General features: G+C 40.6%; 1 protein-coding gene across 2 annotated transcripts in view; it reads left to right on the forward strand.

Annotated features, from left to right (window-relative positions):
* smarca2 (SWI/SNF related, matrix associated, actin dependent regulator of chromatin, subfamily a, member 2) overlaps positions 1–8,421 on the forward strand; it is a 51,841-nt gene extending 43,420 nt beyond the window's left edge. For both annotated transcript variants that reach the window (XM_068309928.1, XM_068309927.1), the window contains 3 exons: positions 770–896; positions 1,415–1,548; positions 6,380–8,421. In XM_068309928.1, the coding sequence (XP_068166029.1) occupies positions 770–896; positions 1,415–1,548; positions 6,380–6,406 (288 nt within the window). In that variant the 3' untranslated portion in view covers positions 6,407–8,421. The remainder of the gene's footprint in view (positions 1–769; positions 897–1,414; positions 1,549–6,379) is intronic.
* The last annotated feature ends 13,976 nt before the right edge of the window (positions 8,422–22,397 follow it).

Consider the following 22,397-nt stretch of genomic DNA (forward strand, 5'->3'; position numbering starts at 1 on the left):
ATGTAAAGATCGATAATTTTTGATTTAGATGTTGCATACCTCCAAAAACATTGTGTATTGCCTTTACCTTTCTGAGCAATGGTTTTGTTTTGTATTTTCAAGCAGCCACTTGGCTTTCTTAGTTTCTGCTCTAACTTGGTTACAGAATTTGGGCATATTCTTTGTACTTTTGCCCTTCTCTTGTGTTGAAATTGCTGACATGCTCTATTTTTTCTTCAAACTTTTCATTGCTCGTCTAGGTAGGGAGACCTTTCTCTCCTTCCCTGTGTCTGTCACAATGACTGATGGCACATCACTTTCTTCTAATGCTTTTATTTAAAAGAAATTTGTATGCTTATGAGAATCATGTTTTCGTCCAATGAATTCACGCTCTCAGTTTATGTTTTGGAAATCTTTGGCCCTGCCAGTATAATCTGCCATATAATAAAGATATTTCTTCCTTGGTTTGCCATTCTTCAATTTACAGCACACATATGTGAATTTTATGTTATCACGTTTTTGATCAAGCTTTCTTCATTGGTTATAACCAAGTCATGTAGATATAAAAATATAGTCTGGTTAAAATTCAATATACAATGCAGTTGTCTTATTTGAAATCATACCTTTCCTCTGCTCAGGTGACTTTAGTTGTCTCATGCTCCAGATCCTTTCCCATCCCTCTCTGCAGCCACTTTTATGTTTAGCAGGCTCCTGTTTCTCATATTCCCTGTAAAACACATCAATCATGCCATTCACAGAATTGTTTATCCTTCCTTGTTCCTCCATACAGATTTACGAGGACTCCATCGTCCTTCAGTCTGTATTTAAGAGTGCAAGACAGAAGATTGTCAAGGATGAAGACTCTGAAGAAGACAGTGAAGAGGACGAAGATGATGAGGATGAGTCGGAGACAGAGGGTGAGGGGCATACCATCATTTCTAGAACATTTATGCAAACACACACACACTTACACTTGTGTCATCTCATTTCAGTTTGTCACTAAGTGCTGTGGTTTTTAATTGACCTTGCCACCATTCCACTAGGAGCAGTATGCACTGCTGTTGTCTTCATACGGTTGGATAGACATAAGAGCAGACTGGTAAATGATTGTGTAGCCTCAGTCAGCTCTAATCAGGTGTACAGCTGTCCTTCATACACCAATATACAGTAATGTCACTGTGAGCATTCACACTAATGATTAGACTAAAAATAATAAAAGTACACGTGAGGCTCTAGAGTAAAATCAGTAACACAGATCAATATAGGTTGAGGGCTGTTTCTTTCTGTCTTCTGACCAACTTTGTACCGCACTTTTTTCACTAGTTGATGTTTGTTGTACATTGGAAGGTGATTTTTACTTGTCATCATCCAAGCCTTTATATAAGGCTTGGTGGGACCTTAAATCACTCCTGTTTTCTTCTTGTGCTTTATTCAGCCAAGTCAGTACGGGTTAAGATCAAGCTGAGCAAGGAAGCGCGCACCCATGACAAAGGCAAGAAGAGACAAAGCCGAGGAAAGGCCAAGCCGGTAGTCAGTGACGATGACAGTGATGAAGACCAGGACGACAATGTAGGTCCTTCTTCTAAAATGAAACATTAAGGCAAAACCAGCTGTTTATTCAGGACAATGTTTTGTGCTGTCCAGCAAAATGATCCCAAAATCTCCCTACTTATTCTGAGCTTGCTCTGTCAGTGATATTCTGTCTTTTCCTGTTTGTTATAATGTCTGTAGAGACTGCTTAGTCCAGTTAAATTACCCACGCCTTCATCTCCCATTCCTGTGCCGACAACCCTATAGAAGTATAGAAAAATAGAGAAACGCGGTAAAGAACAGGGAGCTGATGCTCAGCAGCTGGAGACAAAAATAAGTTTTGATATTAGTTACTAGGTGAAAAAAAAAAAACTTGACGCATCTGTGCTCTGGGTCATCCCAGATGTTACTTAGAGTTCATGTTCATTTTAATTCTGTTTGTAGAGAACTTACCTTACAGTTTAATGACATGAGATTTGTAGCGTGTAAATTTAAACCCAGTTTTTCTCTTAAACATTCTTTTTTTTTTTAACTTTGGGAGACCATATTTACTGAAACAGATGACTGTCACATTAGTGCAAGTGGGCTTGAAGCTAATTATAATTTAATTTACAACTGAATGGTCCTAAAAATTGACTCTACATTAAACATTTTGTCCAGTTACATTCTTATCACAAATCAGGATTGTAGAAACAGCCCATCGTGATTTTTAAGGGCCTAATGGAAAGTTAAAAATTCCAAACCAAAATTGTTTTTAGGTTATTGATAATTTCGACCCCTCGCCCCCGGCTGGCAGGGATAGGATCCAGCACCCTGCAACCTGCGACAGCAGATGAAGCGGGTTTAGAAGATGAATGAATGATCATTAGGGTACTCGTTTCAGACGAGTGTCCAGTACGGATAGAGCATTTTTGAAGAGTACGAGCACTATCTGAGTAAAACTCTTTAATTCTTGTGCTCGTGCTGAACGAAAATCCTCATAACCAGCGGTCCCCAACCTTTTTTGCGCCACGGACCGGTTTCATCTCAGGCAATATTTTCACGGACCGGCCTTCATTTGCTCGATAATCATTATCGATGCCAGGACAGCTGTAGTCTAATAATAAATCATCCGCAGTGGTTTTATGTAAAATGCAGACATCAGCATACAATGAACACCCTTTTTTTCATAAATTGATAATCAACACCTCTGTTAACTAAATTATTGTGAGAAATAATTAGATTAAAAACTCGATTCAAGTGACTGCACTAATGAGGTTTATTTTGAAATATAGGGACTTACAATCAGTGAATTCAACGCTGGAGAAATACTGATCGTTTCCAATAAAAGGGTGAACAAGTCAATCAAATAATAATAATTACAATAATGAGAATTAGTGGTTGGGGACCGCTGATCTGCTGATCTAGGGGTAACGGGAGACAAGGACATATGAAGTATGTTCCAGACGTCCGGTTGACTCTGCAGTTTGGTGTTCTTTATGCTCACTGCAGAAAATCCCGCTTCACAAAGACAGGTTGGAAATGGAAGCAGGGTTTTCGATACTTTTTGGGCGATCTCAGGATAATCTGCCACGACTTTAATCCAGAACACTGGCGCAGTTGTGGATGCTTAATTTAGGGTAACGGCTGGTAACCTGTCACATGACCGAGACCTGTTAAGCAGGACAGACGCACGGATTTGTCTGTGTGTCATTCTGCACAGACGTCACTCTTCAAAATAAAACATCTTTAGACTGATAATCAATAAAATAAGAAAAAGTCAAACGTTCTGTGCCTTACGGTACCTAATGTCCCGGGTCACGACCTGGTGGTTGGGGCCACTGACATAGACGGATGTGACAAAGAATCTCTGCTCTCAGTTTGAGACTTTTTCACTTCAGTTCAAATTGATAATTTATATACTGTATAGATACAGTCATGGAAAAAATTATTAGACCACCACTTGTTTTCTTCAATTTCTTGTTAATTTTAATGCCTTGCTCAACTAAAGGTACATTTGTTTGGACAATTATAATGACAACAACAAAAATAGCTCATGAGAGTTTAATTCAAGAACTAAGAACTTTTCATTTTCCATGGTTTTCTTGATAATAACCAAAATTACTTAAATTTGACCAATGCAAGTAAATCAGGGTAAAATTTTGAATTCAGGGGTGTCGGCGGTTTTGCAGTCTGTGACTGCATTGGTTTTTGTTTCCTACTGCATGCGTTGTATTCATTAATGCACTATTGTGGACAAAAGCATTGAATCCCAATTCAGAGGCTGTTCTGTAAATATTCATTCATACCCTTAAGAATATTCATGTTCTGAGATCAAAAAAACTTGTTCTGTAAATATTTCTCTTACTTTTGTGATCAAAAAGATTGGTTTGAATCTCGTATTGAGGCTGTTATGTGAATAGTTTTAAAATAAACAATAAATATACATTAACAACTTCTGATCAATCCATATCAATTTCAGACTGAAAATAATGTACCAATTTAAGCCCCACCCATTTCCACTTCCGGTTTAAGTCCCACCCATTCCGAGTACAGATATGGAAACAGATATGGAAACAAATTGATGTATGAGGGTAAAATCTGGAGGAAGTCACAAAGTACCTTCATAAGAAATGGAGATGTTGATTTTTTTTAATCACAGTAAAGATGGACAACCAATGGAGTAAATAAAAGCTCCACATAGAACAGTATGACGCAGAAACAGCTGGCTGTGCGTAAGTGGAAAAGGGTTTAACTTTAAATAATATGATCATGCACGCATTAAAATGTATAAAAGATTTTGCTGCAAGACTAAAATAAGCATTGATCTCATAAAAGGTTGACCTGCAGACAAGAAAAAAAAAAAAAAGATTATTAACTGTTCCACCATGAAGCCGTACGCATTATCTTTAGTTTCTTGCTTTTCTCTTGTCATGAACAAACAGGACATCATGATCTAATTTCCTAACCACATCCCGTATAAGTAGCTTAATGGGTAATCAAAACCTCTGCTGATGTAGTTTTATGATGTAAACAAGCACCTTGTTTGTGAGCAACAAACCTTGCTACATTTATTCAAATAGAAAACATAGAGGCTTGAGGATTACCAAACAAACCTCTTTAATCAAACGCCTCTAACATTCTGGCACTGATACTTCATGATGTACCCTAAGATAGATCAGAAAGAAAAATAAATGTAAAATGTACGTATTGACAGTTTTTCTGCCTGCGCACCATTGCTATGGGTTCTTAAGGAACAGTATGCCCTTTTTCTGTAATAACATTTTATCATTACAACTTTTAAACAGAGAAAAAAGAGTGTTTCAGGTCAATTCTTCAAAGAGGAACTCATTGTGATTTCCACTGCCGCAGAGCTCCACCAGGCCTGGTCACCTCAAGTCCCCACGTCCAACGGGACAGTTTGTAGAATTCTGTCCCCAAATGGCCTTCATGGTAAAATTATTCCCCAGAAACAAACACTGAACAAAAGGCAATTAAAAAAAAACATGGCAATTGCCAAGGCCCACAAAATGCTAAAAGGATAGATACTGGAAAAGTGATTAAAGGTGGATTTCTCAAATAAATTTTTAGTGACATCACATGAGCGGCAGTGGCTCAGTGGTAGAGCAGGTCGTCCAATGGTTCAAGATCGGTGGTTCGATTCCCGCTCCCGCCAAGTCATTTGTCTTTGTGTCCGTAGGCAAGACACTCAACCCTCTTTGCCTCCAGTGAGGCACTCGCTGGTGTGTGAATGTGTGTGATTGTTCTGGTGGTGGTCGGAGGGGCCGGGCCGTAAGCACAGATTGGTAGCCACACCTCCGTCAGTCTGCCCCAGAGCAGCTGTGACTACATCCGTAGCTTACCATCATAAAGTATGAGTGAGGAGTGAATGAATAATGGATTCAATGTAAAAGTGACTTTGAGTGTCCAGAAAAGCGCTATATGAGTCTAATCCATTATTAGTTATTATTATTATTATTATCACAACCACCACATATATCGCAGGAGCCCTACTGGAGACCGTATAGATTCCAGATTCACCCAAAAAATTTTGGTGGTGGAAAAATCACGGTCTGAGGTTACATCCAGTGTATGGGGTGTGAGAGATTTGTGGGGTAGAAGGCTATATCAGAGAAGTATGAGCTACCTCATACATTCCCATTCCCAATTTTCACAGTACTCTCTGTAGGTGACAAAAATTTTGTCTTGTTAAAGTCTACCTGTGTTCATTAAATGAACACGGGCAGTAGGTTCAAGTCAATACATTTGCCCCATTCACCAGGTAACCACAGGCTAAAAAGCAAATTGATTCTTCTGACTTTCCAAAGGGCCCTTTGTGTCTTCCATCTGAATCATGACGGGGTGTGAGACTAAGACTCAGGCTTCACCTTCAGACCTCCATTCCTCTAGAGATCTCCATTTTTTTTTCATTCAATATACAGTAATGATTATTACACCAAATATCTTCACAACCATTGCACATAGATCAAACAAAAAGCAATTTACTCGGGCGGCAAAGAGGATGAAAATGAGATGATGACCTTGACCTTGAGAAAAGTAGGTCATGGTCAAATTTCAACTTGTGTACACTCAGGAACCAAATAAGATAGAAAGACGAGGGAGAGGGCCAGTGTGAGTAAGACCATAGATCAAAGCCAGTGCTTTGATCAGTGACAGTAGGTTAGAGCACTAGCTTTGATCTTTGACCTATGCAAGTAGGTCAGGGTAAAATTTTGAATCCAGGGTGTCGCGGTATGTTGAAGTCTGTGACTGCATTGGTTCTTGTATTCAGCTTGTACTAGTCAGTGTCACCTCTTATCTCTCCTGACAATAAATCTTCATCACACAGCCTCATCTCCTCATTCCTAATTCTCTTTTTCTCTGTCTGCAGGATCAGTCAGACAAGAGTGACGACTAAGGACAAGAAGATATTGTTTATAACACATAGAGAAAAGGACAGAATCCTCCATTGCTGTTGTTTGTGTATTTTTTTTAAAATTTCACTTCACTGTCCGTCTGCGTGCATCTCAAAATATATTACTAATAACCAATAAGCTACAGCAATACCAATCTGCTTATATTCCTGTTTTAAAAACAATTTTGTAGTATATTTTTTGACTTTGTGCTTTAAGGTTTAAATCCTGTATTGAAAAAAAAAGTTTGGCCATGCTATACATGCTTTTGCTCTATTTGTACTTACTTGCTTGCACTTTCAGAAAAGAAAATATACAAAATTTAAATAAAAAAAAAATGGGAAAGAGGGAAAAAGAAGCTACTTAAAAAAAAGGCAATCAAGTTTTAAATTTTTTTGTATATTCATTGCTTTATCTTGTGGAGTGCCAAAAGTCAGAACATGTTAAATTCCTCCCCCAAACAGTGATTGTCCCATCATATGTAACCAGCAATTACTTGACTAGATTAATGTTTGATCCATTGATTCCACAGTAAAAAAAAACAAAAAACTTTTTTAAAAATGTTATCATCAGTTAATGTAGAATATTATCAAACACAGTCAACATAAAATTATTGTAATCAAACTTCAGTCATTAGTATAGGGTGATTGGATTTATTAATCAAATATTTTTCAGAACTATAGCATGCAGTTCTATAGTATCTTTCCATGGAATTCAGGGTGGACTTTTGGCTAATGGTAGTGACTTTGACCTCCTGTGGATATGGAGAACTCTACACCCCAGATGTGCATTTTGCTCAACGCACTGGTTATTCCTTTTTCTGAGCTCTCATTTTTCAAAAAAAAGACATGCAATTGAAAATGGGAGGACTGTTTGGCAGTCAAACCGAAAAATTATTACAGTGTGAATGTCACACTTAAGTTGTGGTACTTTCTATATCAGGACTAATAGTGATCGTCAGTCCATGATGTGTGCTTGGATCTTCACTGATGAGGGGTCTAACCTTTTTGCTGGTGATGTGGGTTTAGCGTGTGTCCACATGTGTGAGTGCATGCTTACAAATTACCTGGAATATTTTTCAATGAAGGGTTGAAGAAGCTAACATTAGGTTAATTGTCTGACTAGCAAAAAATCTGGAAACAAAACTTGTCATTTCACTACATCAACACTGGCTAAAAATGAAAAGTTTTTGCCTGTGTTTACTAGAAATAAAAGAGCCCTTATTAGCAGAAATTGGTTGCCATTGTCATTGGAAAACTCAGAATGAAAAACTATGAGTAAACACAATTATGAGTGTTGAGTTTTTATGTATCTTACCACTTGCACAACAAAATGTCTGCTTGGCCTGATTTGAAAATGAATTGAATTCCAACTGCTTTTTCAATCTGTTTTGTAACCCAGCATAATGTAGAGGGCACATCATTCTTGTAGATCCACATTTCATTAAATGCTTTCTTCTAATGCTTTTAAATCAGAACAAATACATTTTAATTTTTCAACCATTAAGGAGTGTTTGGGTTATTTTGACTGTGAATTGGTCTCAGAACAGTATTTAATTTTAAGCATCAGATTAATTGTCCTGTTGAGTGAATCACCATCTACTGTCACAAGTGTATGTAGTTTTTAAAGGATCTGGAAGCATGTTGCACCAAGTGGTCCTAAACCAACTTTAAAGAACCAAGTCTCGGCTGGAGTTTTGCTGAAAGAATCAATAGACTTGCAAATATTACACAAAACACAGTGTTATGAAATTACAAATCAATTTTGAGTGAAAATGTTTTGATTTCCATTTAGATTGAGGTGTTTGTGTTCCTACGTTAGTTATTGAGCCTTTATTTTATTGATTTGTTTGTTTTTAGCATGGACTTAATTGTCAATATACTATGTACAACATTTTTCTTTGTGTAATTTGTGCTTGCTCACTCTCCATAAGTGTAACTTAATCTTTGCTTTCTTTGCACAGTGTCTTTGTGGTTGTATCTCATAGCCAAGGGCAAATAAAATATCACTGATTTTCAGCATATAAATGTTTTATTATTTATATTTAAGGTTAGGGTATCAAAATTTTGAATTTAATTTATAATTTTTATGCAAATCTAGTTGTTTCCAACATAGCTTTGGAGCTGGTGCTGCTTTTTAATGCTTCTTCTCAATTCAGTGACAAATGTATTTCAGTGTTTTCTGTTAACCTAACTGGATTAATCTTGCGGAACAGGCATTTGTAAAAAGCAAACAAAAAAAATCAAAAAAGTGAGTCCAGCTGACAGCATCGGATCTCCTCAAACATTTTAATTATAATAATACTTGTATCTCATTGAGCTGCTGTACTCTGGCAATGCTGTCAATGTCATGAACAGAAGTTACCACAGCCAGCAGTGATGATGGGGGAACCAAAGTCCTGATTTTACCATCTCATTTAACATCTTTTTAAGGCTCTTAAATGACAATAGCAGTGACATTTTTGGTTTTTTTTTAGCAGTTTACAAAATTTAATGAAGTAAAAACAGACTTTTGGACCATGCTTGAAAGAGATTCGACCATTTAGCCCAAACTAAAGTAAGGGAAGATTCTGCTGTTCCATGAAACATTGAACCGTTTTGCAAGCCAAATCAGCTTACTGTACTTGGCAAACCAACTTCAATGCTCTAGACAGGGTCTGGCAATGGTGATGGGTCCTGTGAATGGAGACAAAGAGTTAGACAACAGTGTACGGTGGTATGGTACGCACCTTCGCCACCTTTTTCCAATAGAACATGGCTTACTTGTCTTGTAGTTAGTAAACCACATACAGTAGAATAGTTAAGCCAAATGAAACATTACAGTTTACCCAAAACAACCTTTGAAGCATGGTAAGATTATAGACTACAGTCTGCCACTAAGTATTATATTGCATTTTCCAACAATGACTCCTGATGTGTGATCATGTGCAAGTTTTTAATGTTGCCTTGCAAATTCTTGATCAATTTGAATATTTAAATATTTCAATCTTCAGAAACAGAAAAATGTACTTTAGCTGGTTCTGACCAACACAAGATATGATATTGAACATGTGCAGACAAATTTCAGTGATTTTATTATAATAAACTGCTCACAAAAATTAAATGAGGACTTAAAGGAAAAACATTAGATACATCAGATCTCAATATGAAGTTAGATATCTATACAAATAAAGACAGGGCAATGTCTTAGGAACAAAAGGATGCCAAGTCTTTTAATGGAAATAAAGGTTTTCAGCCTAGAGGGCTCATTTGTATAGAAACCTAAAATCAGAGTGAAATGAAGATGTGACAGGCTAGTCCATTTTTCAAAAACTTAATTTCTGCAACTCAAACTGCTTTTCTGTATCTTGTGTGGCCCCCATGAGCTTGTATGCATGCTTGACAACATCGCGGCATGCTCCTAATGAGACGACGGATGGTGTCTTGTGGCATTTCCTCCCAGATCTGTGTGAGGGCATCCCTGACCTGTTGTACAGTCTGAGGAGCAACCTGGCGGCGCCTAATGGACTTAAGCATAATGTCCCACAGATGTTCTATTGGGTTTAAGTCAGGGGATCGTGAAGGCCATTCAATTGTTTCAATTCCTTCATCCTCCAGGTACTGGCTGCATACTCTTGCCACATGAGGCCGGGCATTGTCGTGCATTAGGAGGAAACCAGGACCTACTGCACCAGCGTAGGGCCTGACAATGGGTTCAAGGATTTCATCTCGATAGCTTGTGGCAGTCAGAGGACCCTTTCCTAGGCAGTAGAGGTCTGTGCGTCCCTCCATGGATATGCCTCCCCAGACCATCACTGACCCCCCACCAAACCTGTCATGTTGAACGACGTTGCAGGCTGCATAACGTTACCCTTTTCTTCTCCAGACTCTTTCACGTCTATCACAGGTGCTCAGGGTGAACCTGCTCTCGTCTGTGAAAAGTATAGGGTTCCAGTGGTGGATTTGCCAATTCTGGTGTTCTTGAGCAAATGCCAGTCGAGCTCCACGGTGCTGGGCAGTGAGCACAGGGCCCACTAGAGGACGTCAGGCCTTCAGGTCACCTTCATGAAGTCTGCTCCTGATTGTTTGGGTAGAGACATTCACACCAGTGGCCCTCTTGGAGGTCATTCTGTAACGCACGAGCAGTGCTCAGCCTGTTCCACCTTACACAAAGGAGCAGGTATCAGTCTTGCTGATGGGTTGAGGACCTTCTACGGCCCTGTCCAACTCTCCGAGAATAACCAACAGTCTCCTGAAATCTCCTCCATGTTCTGGAGATTGTGCTGGGAGACGCATTAAACCTTCTTGCTGCGGCACGTGTGGATGTACCATCTTGGAGAAGTTGGACAACCTGTGCAACTTGAGGAATCGCCTCATGCTGCCAGTAAAGATAATTACCTCAAGCCAAAACCAGCACGAGTGGAAAACCAGCCAAAAAAGATCAAGAGGGAGAAACCTGAGATGACCTCCACATGTGAAACCAGTCCTGTTTTGAGTGTTTTCTAATTTTTGCCAGTGTAGTGCACTTGTTGTTAATTCCATGAACACCAATACAGCTGACAGTGATTAACAATGCCCTCAGCCGCTTAACCAACCAGAACATTATCAGACAGGTTTAGTTGATTTCATGCCAGGCCCAATTAAAAAAGTGTTCCTTTAATTTTTGTTATATACTCATAATAATTTATAATTTGTGGGAAATGTACTCTCGAAAATTAATTACAAACGTGTTTTTATGTGGTGATATCAACATTGATATGTTAAACCCCAACAAAAATGCACAAACTGAAAGCTTCATTAATACTATGTACACATTTGGTTTACAGCCATTAATCACTCGACCAAGTAGAATCGCTACAAATGCCACTTTGATAATATTTTCACCAGTGTTATGCTCAATGAGACTATGAGCGGTCTGCTGATCAATGGCATAAGTGATCACCTCCCAATATATACCAGCTATGACTGGAAACAAACTGTGTGTCGGGAACATGTCCAAACATTCTACAAGAGAGTCAAGACTGAAGGAAGAATGAATGCACTAAGAAATAATATATTAGCTCAAAACTGATCTGATGTCTACACTGCTGAGGATGTTAATACTGCATATGACTATCTCATTGATGAAATTGAAAAATTGTACAATTTGCATTGTCCAGTGAAGAAAATTTATCTTTAAAAAAAATGAGTGAAGAATCCGTGGATGACTACGTCACTGCTAAATGCCTGTTGAAAAAAGAATACATTATATAAAAGGTTTATTAAGCAAAGAACAGAGCAAGCAGAAGTTAAATACAAAAAATATATAAAAATAAATGTTATAAGAACATGTAAGGAAGCATACTATTGTAATCTGCTAGGAGAAAATAAGAATTACAACAGAAAACTATGGGACATAGTCAACAATGTTGTTAAACTAAGTAAGGCCCAATCATCATATCCAGAATATTTTAATATTAAAAATACAAAATTACAGGACATGGATGAGGTAGCTAATAAATTTAATGAATTCTTTAAGGGTGTCGGGCCTGAGCTGGCAGAAAACAATCCTGTCTCATACTTGCACTGGGATTATTTTGACAACATATGAGGAAGGAACCAAAAATCAATGTTTCTGGCGCCAGTGAAGGACACAGAGATAAGACACCTGGTCAGCCAATGCGTAGCAAAAACTTCTTATGTGAATGGATTTGATATGAAGCTAATCAAGGACATACTGGATGGAATTCTGCAACCTCTTACATATGTAACTTGTCATTTCAAACCGGGGTGTTTCCTAACAAAATGAAGATTGCAAAAGTGGTCCCAACATATAAATATGGTGATGCTTGTGAATTTACAAACTATAGACCTGCTTCAATACTACCCCTGTTATCAAAAATCATAGAGAAGTTGTTCAATAACAGACTGGATAAATTCATAACAAAGCACAATCTCCTTGACTATAGTCAGTACGGCTTCAGGAAGGATCATTCGACTGCGTCAGCGTTGACAGAAATAATAGAACTCATTACTGATACTGTTGATCAAAAGATGTACTCCATAAGAATCTTTATTGACCTCAAAAAAGCTTTTGCCACAATTGATCATGAAATTCTAATTGAGAGACTGGCATGATTTGGATTTAGGGGTACAGTACTAAATTGGATAAAGATTTACATGAGAAGTCACAATATGTCACTCTGGGTGGGAGGACATCAAAAACATTACATTGTGTGTGGGGTACCACAGGGGTCAGTGTTTTGGGTCCAAAATTGTTTATACTTCACATAAATGATTTATGTAAGGTTTCAAATGTCCATAAAATGATACTTTTCGCGGATAATACAACCATCCTTTGCAAAGGAAATTACAAATAAATTAGCCCAAACAGTAAATTAGGAAGTAGCCAAGCTGCAATTATGGTTTGAAAATAAACAAATTATCCTTGAACCTAACAAAAAACTACATATATGCTATTTGGGAGGAGAAGCTGCAAACACAAAATTAATATCAAGGTAAATGAAGTAAATATTGAGCAGGTTGCTGAATTCCAAATGCTAGGAGTGATCATTGATGAGAGGCTAAATTGGAAACCTTGTCTAGGCTCAAACAAGACTGGTGGTGAGAACCCAAAAGCACGACAGTGAAGCAGGTGGGTCAGGTCTCAAAACAGGATTAATAAGAAAGGCAGGAATCTGGTCCCGAGGAATCAGTCCAAACAGCAGACGAATCAGGCAGACAGCAAGCAAACAGGCAGAGTCCAATAATCAAGCAGTTCATACACAAAGGAAATCCGACAAACCGGGCAGACAAATCCGAAGAGGGGTTATGACAGGAAGGGTCCAAGAAACTAGCAGGGTCTAAACAAGGTCAAAAGGTACGACAGGATTCGATGGCTGGGAGGTCAGAACGAACAAAACAGTCTGGCAGAGAACCGAGGGCTGAGCTGGTATACGAAGAGTGGTGGCTAGGTATTGCTTGCAGGTGAGCGAAGGGAAGGCAGGTGCAGGGAATGAACTGATTGCTGGTTGGACCGGATCCGAAATTACTTAACATGTTGGTGACAGGAAAACAGGATAAAATAGTACAGAGACGTGACAGAACCCCGCCCTCTACGGACGTCCCCTGACGTCCCAAAACAGTACCAGGGGAGAGCCAGGACTGGGTTCCAGGAGAGACTCTGTAACCGACTCAGGAGAAGGCAGGGTCCGGGCGCAGAGAAGGGCCGGGGTCCAGGTGCAGAGAGTGGGTGGGGTCCGGGTGCAGAGAAGCCCGGGGTTCGGGCACAGAGAAGGGCCGGGGTCCGGGTGCAGAAGCAGGGCCGGGCTGGGGCGCAGAGACAGATGCGGGCCAGGGAGCTGAAAAGAAATACAGTCTGCCCCTAGGGGAAGTAGAACCAAGCACCCCCTGGGGTTCCGTGTGCTTCTCTGGAACCTCGGCTAAGTCAGACAGTCCACCTGAACAACAGGAATCGAGGTTTGACGAACAGACTTTAAACAGAACTTGTGACAATAAGCACCCCATTGAAGCACAGTTCCAGATGCCCAGTCTATATGAGGATTGTGCTTCTTCAACCAAGGATACCCCAAGATTACTGGTTGTTGGGGAGCGTCAATGAGATGGAAGATGAGAGACTCCCCATGAGTACCTGACACACACATGGACAGAGGAACAGTTTGATGAGTGACCCGGCAGAGAAGTCGACCATCCAGGGTGGTGGCATGGAAGGGCTCGGCTAGGTACTTTATGCCAATCCCTAAATTAGTAGCCAGGGACCAGTCAAGCAAGCTGGTGTCAGCCCCAGAGTCAATCGGGGAAGCGCAGTCTCTCACTTCTACGCTCCCGAAGGCGGCCATCTATCCAGATAGCCAGTACCACAAGAGAATCAAGATCTCGCGTCGCAAGTTCATCTTTTATACAGTCGGAAAGACCATGGTAAGAGGCATCAAAGATGGAAGCAGGATTTCAATTGCCCTCTAATGCAATGGTGCGTAATCGGCCACAGATCTTCCCCCTTATTTTATATCATCATACAAAGTCTGCTAACCAAGATGAATCTGCCGAGCTGGTCACTTAACGCGATCGACAGACGCGATTCCACCAGACCTGTCGGAAATGGCGAGCGCCACTGTCCAGATGGGACTTTTTTGGCTGGCTACATGCTAGACAGCTGGGATACTTTCAAAACTATGTGTCTGGCCCGACTGGATGTGGAAGACGTCGAGGATGTGTGCATCTTCACCACCATGACAATCGGGATAACAGCACTAGGGTTTGGTGTTTTCATGCTACACTGCAAGCTGAGAAAAATGGGATTACAACAGACCAAAGCACAAGAGGATTCCGACCGAGCAGCAGAGGCAACGGCCACGGTGTATAAGGAGGCTATGGCTATCATGCTGACTGATGCCATAGCCAGGATAAGTGACCGGCATGAGGAGTCCAAGGCTCGGCTCAAGGAGGATATCACCCAAAAGCTGGAGAAATGGGGAAAATGTTTGGATGTGAAGGCCAGAAACCGTGATGCTGACGCCAGTGATTAGGAGTGTGGAAGGCACCGAAAGCAACATCAACTCAGCCACACAAAGCAAGACATTACAACGGCGCTTAAATCATAAATTTGACCAGGAACAACCCTTGAAAGGAATAACAAAATGAACATTAACAAAATTTGGACTCTTCTCAAGAACTGACAAAGAGGTGTGCAAAGATGCACGCCTATTGGACTAAATGGATGGATTAAAACAACAATGTACCAGAATAAAATAATTGAAATTGATTATGACATGCAATGTATGAATTGGTTGACAATGTGCTGCAATGAGAGAGATTTTGGGGGCGGGAACCTTACATGCCAATGGCCTCTACCCGTCAACCCTTTTTTTCTTTTCGGATGTTGTTGTTGATGTCTCACCACTGACGAAAGTAAAATCTGTTGTAATAACATGTCTGGAAAGAAGAAAATAAACTGAATAAATAAATAAATAAATTTATTGGTTAAAAGGCGATTCATCAAAGTCATTTCAATTCAAAATGAAATGATTATTTCTGCCTAATGCACACACCTGTCTAAACCAGCACAACAATCCACTATGGGGTGTGTGCTGTATGTCGTGCCTGTGTTATAAAGCTTAGACGTTGGAGGGCAGAGGAATGGCCATCATGCTGTACAGCTGGTCTGGCCTTCATACTCTGCCGCACACCAAAAACAGCTTTTCTTTGTGTATTCCTACTAGTTTAAACAGAGCTTCACTAAGCCAATTCCCCCTGAAGAATGACCATTGGACCCTCTTTATCTCCCCCTTTGAAGTGTAGAGCTGTTGGGATAGACATGAGCCCAGGAAGAGAGGGGCAAATTGGATGTAAATCATTGTCTGAGAGCCAAAGATGTCAGCTGGAAAAAGTCAGCTGCCAGTGTAATTTCTGCTATTCCTCTGTAGCTTTTGTCTCGAATCATCACATTCTCCGAGCAGCAGATGCAGTCGTTCCATTCGCGAAGTCATTCAGGGAATTTTCCCTCCTAATGAGTCATGAACACTGATATGAAAGGGCCAGGTGCTTCTATTATTTGAGTACAGTATTAGCTGGTGTTATAACCCGTCCACATTCAAGGCGGGAAACAGGCGCTATCAATGTGAATTCTTGCCCAACTTAAAAGGAAGAGTGAGAAAAGGCTTTGTGTCCTTTCAGATTCCTCACTCACTATCAGTTTAACGCATGATCGAGGAAAAGGCAAATTTTCTGCCGCGCTGAGTCCTGGTAAGCTGAAAGGCTGCATCACAGACACAAGAACAATGGGGGTTTTCATGTCCAAACAGAACATGTACGTTCTCAGGTCTTGCAGAAAACAACTGTCAGTTTTGGGGTTAATTAAGTAATTCTAAAATGTCAAGGAATAGTGAAAAACACCATGAGCTCTATTACACTACTGTTGTGTTTTAAAATATCTTATTTTCTCTCAATCGGCAGTCCAAAGAAGATATTTACTTTGAAATTATTGGGAAAGGTCAAAATGCTCATATTTCACAGGTGGAAACAGCAAACGTTTGACATTTTCCTGATAAACCTCAAATGTCTGTGGTAAACAAGTACATTATCCATCAAATTATTATTCATTTATACGTTTTACTAGCTAGTGAATAGTACCACTACTGAGCCACACATGTTGATCAGAAAGTCAGATCAAGATCTATCAGAACAGTTTGTGGTTCCGTACCGCATACACATTTTAATAGAATCAGACTAATGATAATGTCTTGTTTATTATAAAAGTATATCTTCCAGTTAGAAGTTTTAAAGTTTAACTTGCTTCTATCAGGACAGGTTTACCTAAAGTAAGAATAAATAAATGTCAGAATAAATGTCTAAATAAACTTAACATTTCAGTTGTATATTGTAATTTAAGGTCTGCTTAAATTTGGGAATAGATTTTTATTCTAGAATACAAGACCTCGTGCTCAAATATGCCTGGTATTGTCATTTTGAAATGAAAGAAAGGATGCTCAGGATCACTGTTTTCTCTTGGTTGTGCAAATTAAATCCTTAATTATTTGAGGGAATTTTGATTGCTAAACAACATTTGTCAAATATCACGACCCCCCTACCACACCCCTCTCTTTTTTTAGGCATTTCACTTCCTTTCAAAATCTGTTTGTGTGGCCCTTTCCTACAACAAAAAGTTAATCATAGTGCTTCATATTTATATAAAATGAGAAAACTATTTTATGTAAGATCATAAAATGTACATGAAACAGATTGTTGAAGCACTGCTGGGTATTTAAAGACATTCAAATATGTTAGACATAAAGTAAATGTCCAGCATGAGCTCAATCTGAAATTTCATAGAGAATGCAGTCGTTCAGTGACTCAGTTCAATATAAAAGCTGCATCCCAAGGTCAAGACTGAGTGGCTCTCTGTCCAAGGGAAGGATTTCTGTTTGAAGAGATTAAAAAAACAACCCTCTGTTTGACGTAATGGTTGGTCAATTTACCAAAGAGAAAACCAGTATGCCTGCTTTATGTATATAGAATGTATATTTCTGGCATGACTATGCATTAAATGTGAACAATCTGATAATGGCCAGGCAACATTTCTGAAAGCCCTTGATGGCTGGTTGGGAGCAGATGATGCCTCTGAAGAAAGATGAGTTGATGACTAAGCTGATAAACAAGAAAAACGACAGTAACAGATGCTGTTACTACTGAAAAAAAAACAACTAATTGTGCTGATATGGAGAGAGTACAACCTCTATTGTAGGTAAATAATTGAGGAATTACATAGACAGTGCCATGGTTGAAATGTGCCTAAAATGTAAAAATAAGCAAATTAACTATGGGTGGAAGAAGAAACGGTCTGCTAACTAAAGGAATCACAAAATGTGATCCAAAGGTCCATTTCACAAAGCAGGGTTAACAACTCTGACTTAACTCTGTGCTGACCTACTCTGAGCTTTGAAAGTCAGTTTCCGGAGACTCAATGTATGTTCACTCAAGTGCGTGCAACACAGCCCTAAAAAGCCATCAATGAAACTGTGTTTCAAGGAATTGCCATGACAACAGGAAAGACGTGGTGCACATATTTCACGACGGTTGAAGTAGAAGTTTTAATGCAGGCATGTGGTGTTTTTGAATACATTTTTAGAAGAAAGAGCAAAAGCACTGCAGTTGCAAAGTAGAGGGAGGTAGTCGCGAAAAAGATTGCTGCTCGCTTCAATGCTTTTAAGTTTAAATGTAGTGCTTTGTGATTATGATAAAATTAAGGGGGGAAATGGATTGATGGTAGTCTATTACTTTCTTTTATTTAGGTGCAATGCTGCAAGGGAGACTCACACATGTGAGCAGCTGAGAAGGATAAAAACATTGTTCAAACAGGTTGGAGTTCTCCATCATCTCATGGGGGTACCTCCTCATTTTGATTGTTTGACATTGTACAGTACATATTAAGTGGTGTTCGACTGTGCAGTTGTTTTACGGCCAACATAATGCTATTTTCATACACATAAATGTGCTGTCAACCACATCAAATTAGAAAAACAGTTCACAAAGAGAACAGCCATACTAATGCATATACCTATATTATATAAGAACTGTGATTAAAAGCTGATATCTAGCCATTTCCACTGATTTCCTTGATAATAGCCAAAATTGTTTAGGACTGCATATCAATAGCTGGGGCATTGTGCTGCTTATAACTGCTTTAAGGCAGAAAATACAGTAAAGACGTACAGTGAAGGGAGTGCGGTGTGGTTGGGGTTGCGGTGTTGACAATGATTGTGGTTTTGTGACTTTGAGGTATAGCCAGTGACTATGCTTGGGTCATATCATTGGTTGTTATTCATAAACAACTTTTTTGTCCACTATATAAACTTTATGGCTCATAAAGGAAGAAACAGACAAACAAATATCCAACCGTCAAGCAAGTTTATCAACGCGTCTTCAACGTGGAGCTGTTATGTCAGAAAATAGCCAGTTTTAACTCTGTCCATTCTGTGTGTACATATCACACACTCTAACGTCACAGTGGTTTTTGTCGCAGGGAGACTCCCCCTGGAAAGAAAAAGTTTCGGTTACAGCGCCCACACGTCAACGCATACAAAAAACTTCACTTTGGCTAGCGTTTTGGTCCCGGATATCTACGTTGTTGTGTGAACGAAAGGCGTCATATTGTTCACGTGATTCCTTCTGGCAGATGTGCATGATTGGTTGGGCAGGTAGTGGGTGGAGTAAAAGCGTGACAGTGCGAGGTTTTCAAGTGAGCTTATTCAAATGTATAGGTGGGGAGATGCATCTTTTAACAGCCATTACATACAGTAGGAAAAATGGATTTAAACAACAGACCAGTATTACACACATCACTTGAATTCAAGCACTTTTCAGACAACTATTATTAACCTCCTCTTTGGTCTTCCTCTAGCCCTCCTGCCTGGCAGTTCAAAACTCAGCATCCTTCTACCAATATATTCACTATCTCTCCTCTGGACATGTCCAAACCATCTCAGTCTGGCCTCTCTGACTTTATCTCAAAACCTCTAACATGTGCTGTCGCTCTGATGTACTCATTCCTGATCCTATCCACCCTGGTCACTCCCAAAGAGAGCCTCAGCATCTCTTCTACCTCCAGCTCTGTCTCCTGTCTTTTCCTCAGTGACACTGTCTCTAGACCAAACAACATCGCTGGTCTCACTTCTAGTCTTTTACATCTTACTTCTAGTCTTTGTTCTCTCTCATTTTCCATGTTCATCAACTCTTCAAAGTACTCTTTCCATCTTTCCATCACATTACTGGCACCTGTCAAAAGACTTCCATCCCTATCCTTAATCATCATAACCTAATGTACGTCCTTCCCATGTCTGTCTTTCCAACCTGTATAGATCAGTCTCCCCCCTTAATGTCCAACCTAGCATACAAGTCATCATAAGCCCCTTGTTTGGCCTTTGCTACCTCTACTTTCACTTTAAGCTGCATCTGTCTGTACTCCTGTCTACTCTCCTCAGTCCTCTCAGTGTCCCACTTCTTCTTAGCTAACCTCTTTCTCTGTATACACTCCTGTACCTCCTCATTCCATCACCAAGTCTCCTTATCTACTTTTCTTCCAGATGACACACCAAGTACTCTCTTACCGGTCTCCCTGATTGTTTTAGCTGTAGTTGTATAGTCATCTGGAAGATAAGATAAGATAATAATCCTTTATTGTCCTACAGTGGGGAAATTTGTGCGATCGTGGCAGTGTGTGTGTGTGTGGGGGGTCATACATACTTAAATAATGCACATAAATATTAACATATGTAACATATGAAATATACATATTCATATATGGTAAACATATTAACATACGGTATATCATATTATCAACAACTTAACTACAACTACAACTACAAAACTGCAGATTACATTGGTCATCTTGAATGTGGTGTTCGCTGAATGGTCTACAGGGAGGATTGCTGGTTGTAGAGTCTGACAGGAAGGACCTGCGACAGCGTTCCTTCAGTCATCTTGGGTGAAGCAACCTATTACTGAAGGAGCTCTCCAGTGATAAGTGTGCCCTGCAGGGGGTAGGAGTGGTTCTTCATCATCGAGGACAGCTTGGCTGTCATCCTCCTCTCCAACACTACCTCCACTGGGTCCAGGGAGCATCCTAGGACAGAGCCTGCCTTCCTAAGCCTGTCCAGTCTTCTCCTGTCGGCTGCTGTGATGCTGCTCCCCCAGCAGACCACCCCATGAAAAATAGCTGAGACTACTACCGTGTCATACAAGGTCTTCAGGAGTGGCCCCCGCACTCCAAAAGACCTCAGCCTCCTGAGCAGATAGAGTTTGCTCTGACCCTTTTTATAAAGGCAGTGAGTGTTATTGTTGAGGTGAACACCCAGGTACTTGTAAGAGGACACCACCTCGATGTCCTTACCCTGGATCTTCATCGGTGTAACTGGGCAGAGTCCTCTCCTGCGGAAATCCACCACCAGTTCCTTGGTTTTACCCACGTTGATCTGGAAGTGGTTCTGCTGGCACCAGTCCACAAAGTCCCGGGTCAGTTCTCTATACTCTCTGTCGTCCCCATCAGTGATGAGGCCGACGGTTGCAGAGTCGTCAGAGAACTTCTGCAGGTGACAAGTGGGGGAGTTGTAGGAGAAGTCTGCAGTGTAGAGGGTGAGTAGGAACGGAGCTAGAATCGTTCCCTGTGGTGCCCCCATGCTGCAGACAACCGTGTTCGACACACAGTCTCAGGTCCTAACGAACTGTAGGCGATTGGTCAAGAAGTCCAATATCCAGTCCGTGAGGTGGTGGTCCAACCCGGTCATCTCCAGTTTGTCCCTTAGCAGTGCCGGTTGTATTGTGTTGAAGGCACTGCAGAAATCAAAAAACATGATCCTCACAGTGCTCCCAGACTTCTCCAGGTGAGACAGAGCTCAATGTTGGAGGAAAATGACAGCGTCATCCACCCCGATGGCAGGCTGGTAAGCTAACTGGAGTGGATCTAGTGATGGGCTCACCAGGGGGCGGAGATAGCAAAGGACCAGACACTCTTCATAAGGTGGGATGTTAGCGCCACCGGCCTCTAGCTGTTTAGGTCCTTGGGGTGCGGCGTCTTTGGTACGGGAAGTAAACAGGACATTTTCCACAGCTGTGGAACCCTTCCCACATTCTGGCTCATGTTGAACATGTGTACAACAATCCCACACAGCTGGTCTGCGGAGGATTTCAGGAGCCTGGAGCTGATGCCATCTGGACCTGCAGCCTTCCTCATCTTCATCCTCCGGAGCTGGTTTCTCACCTGGAATTTCTCCTTGTCCTGTGCCCCTTGGGCCTGCCCCATGCACCCTGGGGGTGGCGGCCACAGCCTCCTCTGGGTCTCTGGGTCTACATGGTTCTCGGTGCCCCCATTGGCTCTTCGGGTGATGGCTTCTGGGTGATCCTGGCTGACGGAGTTGGGGGTACTCAGCTAGTATGGCCCTGTTGGGTTCTAGTAGCCTATCTGGGTGTTGGTTTCCATCACACATACATGTTGGCTCAGGGCTTGCCTGCTACTGTCGAGTCCAATTATTGAGAACCATTGGGTCCCGTCAGAATGTGATGAGTCTCTCTTCAGACATCACAGTCTTATGCCCTCTATCTTCCTCCTACACTGGTTTTCTCTGGTGGTCTATTCTACAGTATATTGTCAGGATCTCCACTAATCTGGTGTTTTATAACATTAGTATTAAGGTATCAGTTCTCAGATATGATAAAACAGCCTAAATTGTTTTCATTCCAACAGCACTGCCTGTCTATCCACTACTTTGTTTGTGTTCTCTCTCCCTGTCTCCTTTTGCTTTCCCCCTTAAAGCACAGAGGTGCAGCACTTACCTGTCTGGCTCACACTAGGAAATTCTAATAAAGACTGACAATTCAGTTCCCAGAGAGGACTGGTGATGGTCACATGCACACATTAAAATGTATAAAATATTTTGCTGCAAGACTAAAATAAGCATTGATCTCATAAATTGTTAACCCCCTTTTATAGGGTTAAACTATGAGAATACATGCAGACAAGACAAAAAAA

This window comes from Antennarius striatus, chromosome 3 (genome assembly GCF_040054535.1).
Source record: "Antennarius striatus isolate MH-2024 chromosome 3, ASM4005453v1, whole genome shotgun sequence".
In the NCBI taxonomy this organism is placed as follows: domain Eukaryota; kingdom Metazoa; phylum Chordata; class Actinopteri; order Lophiiformes; family Antennariidae; genus Antennarius; species Antennarius striatus.